The 14356-nt window shown below is 35.4% G+C and overlaps 1 protein-coding gene across 1 annotated transcript in view; it reads right to left on the reverse strand.

Annotated features, from left to right (window-relative positions):
* Positions 1-1679: 1679 nt before the first annotated feature.
* LOC107747233 (dedicator of cytokinesis protein 9-like) overlaps positions 1680-14356 on the reverse strand; it is a 106942-nt gene continuing 94265 nt past the window's right edge. The window contains exons 44-54 of the mRNA XM_016561685.1: positions 12418-12524; positions 10329-10451; positions 9391-9504; positions 9268-9273; positions 6939-6971; positions 6547-6693; positions 5681-5891; positions 5027-5217; positions 4825-4925; positions 3955-4093; positions 1680-2577 (exon numbers count right to left, since the gene is read on the reverse strand). Coding sequence (XP_016417171.1) covers positions 2452-2577; positions 3955-4093; positions 4825-4925; positions 5027-5217; positions 5681-5891; positions 6547-6693; positions 6939-6971; positions 9268-9273; positions 9391-9504; positions 10329-10451; positions 12418-12524 — 1298 coding nt within the window. The 3' untranslated portion in view covers positions 1680-2451. The remainder of the gene's footprint in view (positions 2578-3954; positions 4094-4824; positions 4926-5026; positions 5218-5680; positions 5892-6546; positions 6694-6938; positions 6972-9267; positions 9274-9390; positions 9505-10328; positions 10452-12417; positions 12525-14356) is intronic.

Here is a 14356-nt window from a genome sequence, read left to right on the forward strand (position 1 = left end):
TGTACCAGTGGCATTAAAAAGACAGTACAGTGGCATTATTCAAGATGGAAGGAGCATTATCAGAATCGTTGAGATTATCACTTTGATAAGTCAATATAGGTTTACTCACAGTAGCTGTCTAAATGGGAAACATGCAGTCCATAATCTATATACTGCAGAACATACTGTAAACTTGAATTAAGATTATAGAAAAGTTACGATTATTACACACTAACCCTAAATGAAAACATGTTGTATTTTAAGATTTTAAAAATCGGTTTTCCAAATGAAGATACACCTGAATGCCCCCAAAGACATTCATGCCAGATTTATATCGCTTATACGGACAATTTTATTCTTTAACGATGTTAATAGTACACACAAATTCTGACGTGACAAAATAACAGTTATTAAAAAGGAAATGCATTGCAGGATTATTTCATCAAATTAAAATTATTATATAAATCTTACCTTTTTCTTTTTTTTCTTAGTCTCGTCCATCTTTTCATCTGTGAGATTTATCATTTTTTAGTACACATGCAAAATCACACAAATAGTAATTTCTGTGGTTGTACCTGGCATACTGGCAGCAGGAGTGCGTGTATGTGACCTGCTGGATACCTGTGTGAGAAAAGACCTGGCCAGGACAGGACGTCCGAGTAAAAGCACCTAGAACAGGTGTGTGTCTTATTAGCATGGACTGTGTCCTGTCTGCTTTATGACATAAACAAGAGCAAGAGTGATAGATAATTCTCAGGGGTCCATAGGGTAAAACATCTGCTCACACTGTTTCTACGCTGTTTATAGTGGATTATAGAAGAAGTAACATTAAATCAAATCTTCAGATAAAACAAACAAACAAACAAACAAAAAAAAGACAAGACAAAAAAAAAGAAAAGAAACGTAAGACAAAAAAAAAAATACAAAAAATAAGACAAAGCAAAAAACTGAAGACCAAAAAACAAAAGACAAGACAAAACTAAAATAAGACAAGGCAAAACAAAAATTACACAAGACAATATAAAAAAATAAGACAAATACGACAAAAAGACAAAACAAAAATAAGTCAAGAAAAAAACAAAAACAAGACAAACCAAAAAATAGGACGTGACAAAACAAAAAGCTGAAGACAAGACAAACAAACAAAAACCAAGACAAAACAAAAATAATAGAAAAAAACAAGACAACAAAAAAATACATAAAATAAAACAAAAATTAACAAAATGACAAAAAAAGACAAAACAAAAACTAAAGACATGACAAAAAACAAGATAAAAAATAAACAAAACTAAAAAATAAAATGTGACAAAAAACAAGACAAAACAAAACAAAACTACACGACAAAAAATAAGACATGACAAAAAAAACCCGACAAAACAACTAAAGACAAAAAATAAGAAAACAAAACAACAAAATAAAACAAAAATACACAAGACATGACAAAAAAGACAAAAAAGCTAAAGACAAAAAAATAAGACAAAACAAAGCAAAATAGAAAATAAACGAACAAAAAAACTAAACAAGACAAAACAAAGAACAGAATCGAAAAGACAAAACACAACAAACAAAACAACAACCAAAAGACAAAACAACATTGAAAAGACAAGATAAAACACAATATAATTATGGTAATTAATGATGGTTAAAAATCTGGATAATTTGTTTTGAATAAAAAAAAAAACCCAACAACTGAAAGAGTGTTTGAGAATTGTATGAGATTTTATTCAAAGCATTAGGGACAATACCAGTTTAAATACAGCAGAGTAGAGACTGTTAAATACAGATAAAAACAACATCACATTCAGCTGTCCCACAGTATAAAAATATTTGATAACTGATAATAATGTTGAACATTAGCATTTGTGTCTGCACAAGCTCCGCCGCACCTCCAGTGTATCACATGCAGTGAAAGCGCTGACCTCCTCACACGAATGCCACGCCCACTCAATGTGCGTCTGCTGCACAAACACACTCACGGACTCATGGCTCACATATGACAGCTTTAAACCCGTCTGATGCTGACGGCGGTTTGAACTCGATGGCAACGTCAGACGCCTCTCAGACAGCGAGCCAGCAAAACAAGTAGACATCAAAAACTGAAAATCTGAGCTTGAACAAGTCATACAAAATAAAACAATATAGAATAATGCAGAGGATGCAGATATGTATAATATGTAAAAGCCGTTGCAGTCAGAGTCAAGAGTTTGGATGTTAGCACACGTTGAATGCAGTGCTTACAAGATTGAATTTGGCTTGCATCATTTTCAGACCCATTCTCCCTCTCTTTCCTACGGCTATTAATAAAACTGGCCAAATGGCCAAAATAAAATACAGTTTTTGATTAAGTCTCCACAGGAAACAGCAGGTGAAATCCCCTGGATGAGGCAGGAACATACAGATCCCCTTTCATGAGGTCTGGGAGAGGTGTGAAATGAAAGGTGAAAGGTCATAAGGTCACTGCAGGGGTCAGGTTCACACCACTGAGGAGGAGTTTGGCAGGCCCTGGAGAGTGGCGGCAGTGGGCGTCCCGCTGATGGCATTGAAGATGTGCAGCGAGTCTGGAAGAGGACTGCGCATCCCATCATCCACTGGACTGATCTGTGGAGCCGGGGACGGAAACAGAGAGGAAATCACGCAGCACTGCAGCGAGTATAAAAGCCACATGGAATCTGAACAGCGCTTTGCATTTACAAAAACAAAACACAAGACAAAACAAAACATTAATTTTTTTGAAATGAATAAAAAATATACTGTAAATAAAATAAGACAAGACAAACAAATTGAAACGGTTCTTCACATTTTCTTGTGGGATCAAATCTACAGACATTTGTGCTCTCGTCACTGATCTATATATAATGACTATTATATTATATTCTCTATTATAGATCAGTGGCTCTCGTAGTGTTGCAGCTGATCTTTTGCTAAACTTCACTGACCAATCCTGCATAGTAACTGTGATCAGTCATATTATCAGACAATATTATCTTAAGGATGCATGTGCGGTTTGTTACCACTACATTATTTATCATTTTTGGTTGAATTTCGTTGTTATTGTCTTTCTATTTTGTTTCTTTTCTTTCTCTAGTTTTTTGGCCTAATAACATCTGGCAAAGGGACTACCAATGAAAACTAGCCTTCGGGCTAATTTGCGTACATTTACATTCATGAATGTTGATTAATGTACACTGTCCCTTTTTTTTTTGTGCGAAATAAATAAATAAATAAATAAACAATGAAAATACTCTAAATTTTGAAGCCAAAAACGCATCAGGTAACAGTAGCTATAATAAAATTACATCAAACAGACATCATTTTAGTTGCATTTTCCTGATTTCACAATATGAAACGGGAGCTTTCATATAATTCAGAGTTTCCAAATTTATGTATATATGCTAGCAAGAAAAAAACACATCATTTTAAATGGAGATGAGAGTTTCATTGGTAGCAGAAAGCATTATGTGTAGAATGCAGTGAATGACGTGTGTGTGTGAATCCTGTGGGTTTCTGTGGCTGCGGATCCCAGGTTTTAAGAATGTTTCAGTTATAAGAAATCATTTACCATTCAGTGTGACCATGAGAGCAAAAGAGGAAAAGAAAATGGAGAGATTAAAAAAAAAAACACAATGAAAAGACGTTATACATAAGTATGAGAAAGTTTAAAGGGATAGTTCACCCAAAAAGCAAAACTGTCATCATTTACTCACTGTCAAGTTGTTCCAAACCTGAGCTTCTTTCTTCTGTTGAACACTAAAGAAGATATTTAGAAAAATGTTGGTAATTAAACAGTTGACAGCCATTGAAAAAAAAATACTATGGAAGTCAATGGCTGCCGTCAACTGTTTGGTCACCAACATTCTTCAAAATATCTTTTTTTGTGTTTAACAGAAGACGCACACTCATACAGGTTTGTAAGAACATGAGGGGGAGTAATTGATGACACGATTTTCATTTTTGGGTGAACTATTTGTGTCTTACAGGCTCATGCATAATGGCGGACAGCTCTTTAGTGAGATCTCTGTAGTTGGCCTTCATCTCGTCATGATACTCCTGCTGATCTTCTTTAATCAGACGCTCATTAACACCTAAACCAAGACCACACGCCTCCACAAACTGCCTGCAAAACACCACACAAATACACACAACTGCAGATTTCAATTTCAATACCAGTCAATGTGTGGGCACACATAAATTGTTTCAATGTTTGAACTTCTTGACAAAATAATTTCGCGCAGAGCTGTAATCTACACAAAGGTGGCTATTTTGAAAAAGCACAAAAATAAGATTTAAGATTCGATTTACTTAAATTAAAAAGGGCATAATTCAGGTAACATAATTCCCATGTTCACATACTAGTGTTTTTGTGTTATTTCATAGGATCTTTCGCCATTTTTAAACAGCTGAGCTGTTGTGAAGTTTAATTGTAGTTCAATGTGAGCTCATTATTATATATTGCATATAAGAGTCTGTAAGATTTTGTTTTGTTTTTTTTAAACAAAAATTCAGCAAAAACAGTAACATTGAGAAATACTATTTCAATTTAAAACAACTGTTTTCTTGTTTAATACATGTTAAAATATAATGAAAACCGCTGTTTATTTTTATGGAAACTGTGACATTTTATCAGGATTCTATGATAAATAGAATGTTCAGAAGAACAGCATTTATTTGAAATAGAAATATTTAGTAACATTATGAATGTCTATACTGTCACTTTTGATTAAACTTTTGATTTTTTTTTGAGTAAAAAAAAAAAAAGTATATATTGCATTGTACAGGTATATATGCAATGTTGTTTAAAATAGTTTTAGACGAAGGAGTTCTCAGAGACTGAAGTGTGTGTTTTACCGGAAAACTTCTTTCAACTGTTTGACTTTGTTGTCTGGGTATTTCTTAGTGCTGGTGTCATCCAGGAAAGCTCTGGCATAAGCAAGAGGCCCGGCATTGACCTGAAGAGAGAGTGAAAGACAGGTTTACATATGTCACATGACATTCTAAAACTCACTGAGCATAAGGTCATGTGTGTGTGTGTGTGTGTGTGTGTGTGTACCTGCACACTGATGCTGCCCTGTAGTTTGAGCTGCAGCTGGATCATGTCCACATCGCTGCAGGAACACAGCTGTCTGATCTCCAGCACCTTCTTACTCATCTCATCAATCGCCACCTCAATGGGGTTCAAATCCACATGGTGCTGATACATCACCGCGATCCGCTTCTTCACGTACGGGAAACAGTGTGTGGCTGAGAGATGAAGAGAACGAACAGAAGATTTACATATGACGTCTAACCAAGAATGAAGTTAGTAATATTATGGTTAGGGTCAAAGCTAACACATTACAAATGCAGAGTCGTTTTTCGCTCATTAAATGGTTAAACCATTAAATAATTAAAATCGCGAACACTCAACAAGTGTTTCAATATGATTCTTATCTCTCTCTCTTATATTTGAGCTGCTTCTTTGTCTAGACACCAGCTTTCCTCGCTTTGGACATGAACTCAAACGACTTCATGAGATGCTTTTAAACAGTTCTGAAAGATTTGACATATTCGCTGAGCATTAAATCCGAGACACGGAGGTTGTCTGGATCTGCTCTGTGAAGATAAGGCCTATACTTTGTGATTGGGAGGATCTCTCTGGAAGTGTAACTTATCTCTATCTTTCGTCTCTATGGCCAGTATGCAGTGTGTAAGTGTGAGTACTCACCGGTGAGGATAGTCCTGCGTTTGCACTGTTCCTCTACGCCGCCTTGTTTTTTGCCTGAAACGGTGAACGGCATCTCAAAGACGAATCGACGGATGTTGTGGCTCCTCTCAAAGTCTGTTTTTCTCTCCAGCAGCTCCTTCTCCTCCAGGAACGGGGTGACATGAGTCACTTGGATGTAGGCGTATTTAGAGTCCAGATCCTTCGGATTAATCTGCACCGAACAGTAACGCAGCTTTAGCTTAAAGGCAGTTCTGTCATGACAACTCTCAGAGGGATTGGCATGGTAATGTACATGACAATGTTAATGTATTTGGTCCTGGCGGAATAGATCTGCTACGCTGCTGCTGCGGCAGAGCAAGTACCGAGACATCCACAACATGCTGCTGTGAGCATGTAAGAATATTGTTGCTGCAAATATAACATCCATGAAATAACCCCCATATAGCGTAGAACCAATCAGCTGTGCCATGTGATGATGTCATTAGGTCAGATTGAGTTAGACCTATCGGACTGCGCCATCAAGAGTTTCATGCCAGAACTCTGTATTTATAGTTGTAGTACTAGTTAAACCACACTGTTCACTGCTGGTTAAATATGTCTGGACTTCTACATCTCATGGCAAACACAAATATTGACATCTTAAAATCTTCTAGAAAAAGCCACACTGCAGGTATATGCCCCATATGATATACTGTATGCGATTTCAGGTTTACCCACCCCAAAAAACTTGACACGTTTGACAGATCAGTCAATCTCTTCCTGTCTAAGGTGGGCGTTTCTTGGCCAGAATAAGTTGCAATGTGAATCAGACTTTGTTCTGATAGTCAAAAGTCTGGTTATGCAAAATCGTATGTGAACACTTCTACCTTGCCAGAATCCTGGATCATTTTGACATTCTCAGCTCCAAACTTGTCTGAATACAGTTTAAGGAGTCTTTGAGAGATCTCAGGCAGTGGGGTGAATTTGGGCTCCTTATATATGTATTCTTTACCGTCTTCATCCTCGAAGAACCCCTAAAACAACAAGCAAATCTGAATCAATCAGAAGAATGCATTGAAAACTTGCTCCTGAAACAAAGTCAAGCTATTTGCCTACTAGCTATTTGAACACGAATTTAGTCACAGAACACAACTATTTTCAACAGAAATACTGGGAAGTATAAAAACTGTAGAGTGTTGATGATAAATCCTAATTACTAAACAGGGATTATGATGACTTCCACAACACAACACACACGTAGAACTAAAGTTGAGTTTACCTCGTTCATCTCAGAGTCATTACACTGGTACTGCTAGAGACACAAACCACCACAGCGACAGAAACAACTCATCAATGAGAAACACACTTCAGTTGTTTAACTAAGCACCCATTTTAGTCGGAAATTCATTTTGTGCTGAACAGAGAAACAGGTTTAGAAGGTGGTGCTGTAATCTTCAAAGTTACAGGTGTACCAGGACATACTGTGTAAGTCTTATGTACTGCTAATCATTTCATGAAAAAGAATATAGGCAGTTGGGTTAAAATACATTTTGGAAGCTGACTGTTTTAAAATGCATTTGCAAATAACTTTTTTTAGGGCTCCTAGTGAAAAAATGTATCAGATAACACAATATTCACATTTCTACCAATACATGCTGCCAAAAGACATTACATATTGTGGCAGATACGTAAATACTGGAAAGACATTACAAAACATGGCTTTATAAGTATGTATTTGTTTCCAAATCACTGAATGTAAGCCTATCACTGGCCAAAAAGTTGTGACATACACTTCCCATGTACAGGTGCATCTCAATAAATTAGAATGTCGTGGAAAAGTTCATTTATTTCAGTAATTCAACTCAAATTGTGAAACTCGTGTATTAAATAAATTCAATGCACACAGACTGAAGTAGTTTAAGTCTTTGGTTCTTTTAATTGTGATGATTTTGGCTCACATTTAACAAAAACCAATAAAATAAAACCAATAAAAAAAACATTTTTAGTGAAATGCACATGAAGTCATGACAAAAGATTATTAAAACAATGATTTAAAATGTACTTTGAAGTGAAACTTTGATATTGCAAAGTGCACTTTTTAAAAAAGTCTACTTAAGGTTAAGAATCAGTCATGAAAGTGTCTCTCTTTAAGTACACTGAGTGGCCTTTTATTTCATTAATAGTATATTAGCTGCGAGTTCAGTCTTTTACTTCTTATTTCCCAAGGGTTATATATTCATATTAGGGCTGGGCGATATAGCTAAAAAATGTATGAACGATATATTGTTTCATATCGTTCGGTATAGATAATTGTTGACATTTTTTATAACCTTTTTTAAAACAAAGACCAACAGAAATTTTTTTTTTTAATTTAACCACTGTATTTTTAAATTAACTCAATTTATTGAGACTTTGATATTGCAAAGTGCACTTTTAAAAAAAGTCTACTTAAGGTTAAGAATCAGTCATGAAAGTGTCTCTCTTTAAGTACACTGAAGTGGCCTTTTATTTCATTAATAGTATATTAGCTGCGAGTTCAGTCTTTTACTTCTTATTTCCCAAGGGTTATATATTCATATTAGGGCTGGGCGATATAGCAAAAAAATTTATGAACGATATATTGTTTCATATCGTTCGGTATAGATAATTGTTGACATTTTTTATAACCTTTTTTAAAACAAAGACCAACAGAAATTTTTTTTTTTAATTTAACCACTGTATTTTTAAATTAACTCAATTTATTGAGACAAACAACAAATATTTTTTGTTTTAACAGTAAGTCATATTTGTCCGTCTAAAAATGCGCTAAATATGTGTTCTGTGTGAATGGCTTGGTTTAGGTTTTAACCTAATCAAGATCTTCTCCGCATTGAGCTTCTATATTTCTCTAATATTTTGAATGAATAACGCAGCAACTGCGCGTCTCGTGGGCTAGACTAACAAAACATTAAAACGCAAAAACGTCAATTACATCATCATCACCGCATCTCCTAACATTTGATTGTGCTATTTTTACATTCAAATGCAAATGTTTATTTTAAATTCGACTAATATTAATTTTTTTATTCACAAACTCCTCATCACAGGCAGGCACAGCACTCAATTCAGCATGTGTTCGTGTGTGCTGTCTGCGTCACTCATAGCATGTGCCTATATCGTGCACTATATCGAACATTTTTTCTATTGATATTGAAGGTGTACCGTCGATAAATATCGATACCGTTTTATCGCCCAGGCCTAATTCATATGCTGTAAATTTTAACCTAAAAATCTTGATGCTGATCAAAAAAGGTTAATGGACATGTTATGTGTTACCAACCAAATGCAAAACACACATATCTGCACACACAAAATTATTTAAGAAAATCAGTGCAGCAGGAGATGCAGGTAAGCACACCAAGAGCCAGCAATGCAACTAAACTCAAAGTTTATGTCAGCAGGGCAATACTGTTGTTTTATTTGACCAGATTGTAATGTTTATACGTTGGAGGCTTCAAAATCCCATAAATGTTTTTTTTACACCCAAAGCTGAAGATAAAACATGAGCATAGAAATACAGTAGTCCATGTTAGGCCACAGAAAGTTCAACTCAAACACACAAGACTTACCGCTGCCTTCAGACAGTGAACCAGCAGAAACATGAATCACATGACACATGAATAGACACAATAAAGAGTCATTATAGAGCTCGTCCTGATAAAGACATGATGAGTGAAGCTGATGAGACTCACCTGACCGAAGAACGCTACTCTGAAATACGTTCCCAGCAAGCGTTTGCCCGTGTGCATGACCTCTGTGACCTTACTGTAGGCACGGTGCAGGGTGTCATAGAGGTGAGCCAGTCTCTGCCATAAACATCAACAACAGGGTTTACAAAACACATCGGCTCTGATTTAAAGGTGAGTTTCAATTTCTGTACTGATGTGTGTAATTTTAGTAAAAGCTCCGGTAACACACCCTTAAGGCTTGTTCACATCGGGACGAATATCGCGCGCGATTATCGCCGACGTTTAACGCCTCGTGACTAAACAAAGGGCGCCAATGTGAGTGTGCACACCGACGCGCAAAACGCGAGGCGTAAAAGCGTAATTTAAAAAAAAACGCCTCGGGTTCGTTTTTTTGGTTTGACGCGCCGCGTTAAAAACTGGCCGACCAATGAGATTGCCGCTTTTGTTCACGTGCCTGGAGCTGCTGAAGTTACAGTAAAACACGACTTGGTGGCGCTCAAGCACAAAACGGTCTTGCTGAGCACACATTGATACCTAACGACAAAGAGGAAATAAGTAGACCAAGAAGATGCATCGAGGCAAGATGAACGTAGAGCTGCTGGTCTCATTGGTCTCTGAACACAAAGGGCTTTATGACAAACGCGACAGCGACTACAAAAATCTCGATAAGAGGGAGTTGTTATGGAGAGGAATTGCAGATCAAATAGGATTCGATGTGTACCGGGTATTTCTGTTTTTTTATGAAGCGCCATCTAATGTCAGGGAGTGAATTTGCACGTTCACTCGGCTCATCGCCAGCGAAAATCGCTTGGGTATGAACACAAAAGACGCGTCGAAAAACATCGGCGATAAGCGCGCGAGATAATCGTCCCGGTGTGTACGAGGCTTTAGACATTCAACACACACTCCTTTTTATTCTGCAGTGTGTGTTACTGCTGTACCTCAAAATCTCTGCGTTTCTCATAAATGGGAATGATGAGTTTGTAGATGTCAGAGATGAGCTCATAACGCTCTGCTTTCCATAAACCATCAGCACATTCTTCCAAAAGCTCCATCAGGACGTCCTAGGAGGCACAAAAACAAACACACACTTAAACATTTAAAACCTTACAATGCAGATTTGTCTAATTTTTGCATACAGTAAATACAAAAGTATTTAGTCTCGCTTAAGCCTCACTGAATGTCTCCACATAACAAATGTAAATGTAATCTGTGCTCGAATTTTGACTAAATTCACTTTTTTAAATTCACTTAATTCACTTCTTAAATCATTTTTGCTCAATTAATCATATTTTCGTCAGGTATCGTTGAAGTACTATTTTTTTATTAAACATTTTCCATTTTTTATTTAAATGATCATTTTTTAATTCATTTTAATTGTTAAAAGTTTCACTAATTTTGTTGTGTTTGTCATTTTTATTCTTTTTTAAATTTCAGATTTAGTTTTAGTCCAAGTTAATCTAAACAAAAATTAGAAATGTTGCTTTGGAAACTAGCTGAAATAATATATATATATATTGAGTTGAGTATCAGTCACAGTGGAGATAAGCTCACTGCTAACCACCATCAGTTACATGGACATTAGTTTATTGCTTCCCTCTTTTACTGCACTAATATTAAACTAAATCAACACTGACACTCTATAATGCTGTATCTTAACTTGATATGATGTGACAAAAATGCAAGTAATTTTGTTGATCAAAATATGATAGCCCTGCCTCAAGTGAAATCTTACTGGTCCAAAATCTTCCACTTCAAAATTGAATATTAAACATCAAATACATTTTGGCCGTGATTGTGTAACGGCATGCAGCAGTTTTGCATTCAGACAATTCACATTGTACCTGGAGATTCAGATATGGACATTCAATGTGTTTTTAATAGAAACAATGGGTTATGGATTATATGAATGGAGTTATTGGATACTGCAGTAAAATATATACGTAGGAAGTAATGACTCATGAGATATATTTCTGCAGCAGTGCTCTTTACTCGTCTCATGCGCATCAGAAATACAGATTCAATCATTCTCAAAATGAATCAAGCACTTTATGGATCTAATAGCACTTCATTTATCACTGTTGTTTCTGCTGACCTTTGAATTTCAAATTCTGCCCTGCAAATGACATTTTTATTTTTATTTCTCAAATTCAGTCTTGAACTTGCTTCTCCTGAATTCTGCTTCTGATAGCAGCTACTGTAAAAGGTAGGGATGATACTAGTATCGGTATCGGGCCCGATACTGCACTCCTGTACTCGTACTCGTACTCGTAAAAATGCCCCGATACCAAAAGTCGATACCAAACAGCGTGTGAATAGAGCTGTGTCCAGAAAAAGAAACACTGAAAACAGAACAACAGAGAGTAGAATGGAGTTATTAGAGATTAAGGATGTCTATGAAGTACATGTAAGTAATTAATATAATGTTAAACATTCAATATTCACGCCTGTATAGCAGATGTGCCCGAGCTGATAAGCAGAGTGCGCTGAGTGGATTGAGCACGCGGCTGCACAGATATCTCACAGACATCACTGGAAAGTTTGTAGTTCGGTCGGATATTTCAAAAGCAAGTAAGTAAAACAATGCACAAGTTACTAAAGTTATTTGACGGTAAGGAGAGCGAGAGAGAGAGTGAGAGAGTCCGAGAGCACGCACTTCTGTTCTAACAGGTAAATTAAGTGTGGAAATAACTGAAGGTAATATCTGTTTGCTAAATGAAGCCAACTAACATGATTCATATTATTATTATTACTATTATTACTATTATTTTGTTTCTGCACCCAATATTTAAAAAAAAAATTACAAATGCTGTGAAAATACAGGTATCGGTATCGGCGAGTACCAAAAATTAAAGTATCGGTATCAGACTCGTTCTGAAAAAAGTGGTATCGGTGCATTCCTAGTAAAAGGCGGCTTCTCATTGCTCCATCTGTTCTACTGTGTGAATTTGCTTTTTGCTGAGCATCATGACTATTTGTTTCTCCTCTGATTTGAATGGATGGTTTGTTGGCTTTCAGACAGATATTCACCTCATTAAAGTGAACATCCTGCATCCCCACATCTTCCATCATAGACGCTTCTTCATCGATGTTTGGTGTGACCACTCTGAATGCAGTACAGCCCTGTTTAAACGTGCCTACACAAACACACAAACAACCATTACAATTCACATTTGGAGAGAGAGTTTTCCTGAAGCAATGCCATTTAAAAAACAGACATATGAAAACAGCCAGATGTGTGATAATGCCTGGTAGAAAAGGTGAAGGATAATTGTTTGGAGTGAGTCCTGTCATGAAATGTTTTAATTCTTAACATACTGAGTGATAACTTATATCTTCAGGGACTTTATCAGACATGCGGAAGGGAGAGATATGAGGAGGTGAGAAGGTGAGAAAAGAAACATGACTGATAGTGAAACCTTCCACATACTACTGTGTAATCATTAAGAGTAAATACCTGAAAAAATTAGACATGTGTCCTTGGTAGCTAAGACTTAAAACTAACTCAAGCATTCTTACCAATTATAGACCAGACAGTAGGATTTTCAAAAGTAAATATCATAAAAATTAATTACAAATAAGACACTTGGCAATTTTACAATAGTGTACCCTTTTCATATATAAAATGTGTTGAATTAATATTCAAATTGCAGTGTTATATATATTAATGATTAAATACTGTACATAATATTTAGCACACTTTGCTTTTATTTCCCTCTAAAATACTGTGAAATGTTTTTGGACTCTTTCTACAACATAGGAACAATAAACAAACAAACAAAAAAAAAAATATATATATAGTGCTGTGAAAAGGTTTTTGCCCCCTTCCTGTTTTTATTTTTTATTTTTTTGCATATTTGTCACACTTAAAAGATTCAGAACATCAAACAAATTTTAATATTACACAACGATAATGCAAGTAAATACAAAATGCAGTTTTTAAATGATGATTTCATTTATTAAGGGAAAAAGCTGTCCAAACCTACCTGGCCCTACGTGAAAAAGTAATTGCCCCTTCCTGTTAAATCATGAAAGAACTGTGATTAACCGCACAGAAAGCTGAGTTAAATTTCACTAGCCACACACAGGCCTGATTACTGCCAGACCTGTTGAATCAAGAAATCACTTAAATAGAACCTGTCTGACAAAGTGAAGCATGCTTAAAGAGCAACACATCATGCCTTTGGACAGCTTTTTTCTCTTAATAAATGAAATCATTATTTCAAAACTGCATTTTGTATTTACTCGGGTTATCTGTGTGTAATATTAAAATTTGTTTGATGATCTGAATCATGCAAATGTGACAAATATGCAAAAAATAAAAAAAAAAACAGGAAGGGGGCAAAACCTTTTTCATAGCACTGTATATATATATTTAATTTTATTTTCTTAAACCCATAACAAATACTGTAATTCCATAAAAAAAAGGGGTTTGTAAGGCTTTTGTAAGGATAATGTTTTTGGAAGAAGTCTCTTATGCTCACCAATGCTGCATTAATTTAATCAGAAATACAGTAAAAACAGAAATTTTGCGTAAAATGTATTCCTGTGATCAAAGCTGAATTTTCAGCAGCATTACTCCAGTCTTCAGTGTCACATGATCCTTCAGAAATCAGTATAATATGCTGATCTGCTGCTCAAGAAACATTTTTAATTATTACCAATGTTTTGCGGAAAGATAAATACATTTTCAGGATTTTTTTAATGAAGACAAAATTTTTATGAATAGAAAAATCTTACTGGCCCCAAACTTTTGAACTCTAGTGTAAACATTTAACCCTGTTACTAAAGTGATCAACAAGTATTTTTATGTGATTTATGTGAAATAATATATATATATTATATTTTTAATTTTAATATTTATTTAATGTTTATTGAAAGAATGCTTTGATTTCTAAACGTTTTATTTCAGAGATGCTTAGTGTGTTTCAAGGCTTACAACTCTTTATTGACAAATGTTTAATATCCC

Source organism: Sinocyclocheilus rhinocerous, unplaced genomic scaffold (genome assembly GCF_001515625.1).
Source record: "Sinocyclocheilus rhinocerous isolate Xijiao unplaced genomic scaffold, SAMN03320098_v1.1 scaffold2184, whole genome shotgun sequence".
In the NCBI taxonomy this organism is placed as follows: Eukaryota; Metazoa; Chordata; class Actinopteri; order Cypriniformes; family Cyprinidae; genus Sinocyclocheilus; species Sinocyclocheilus rhinocerous.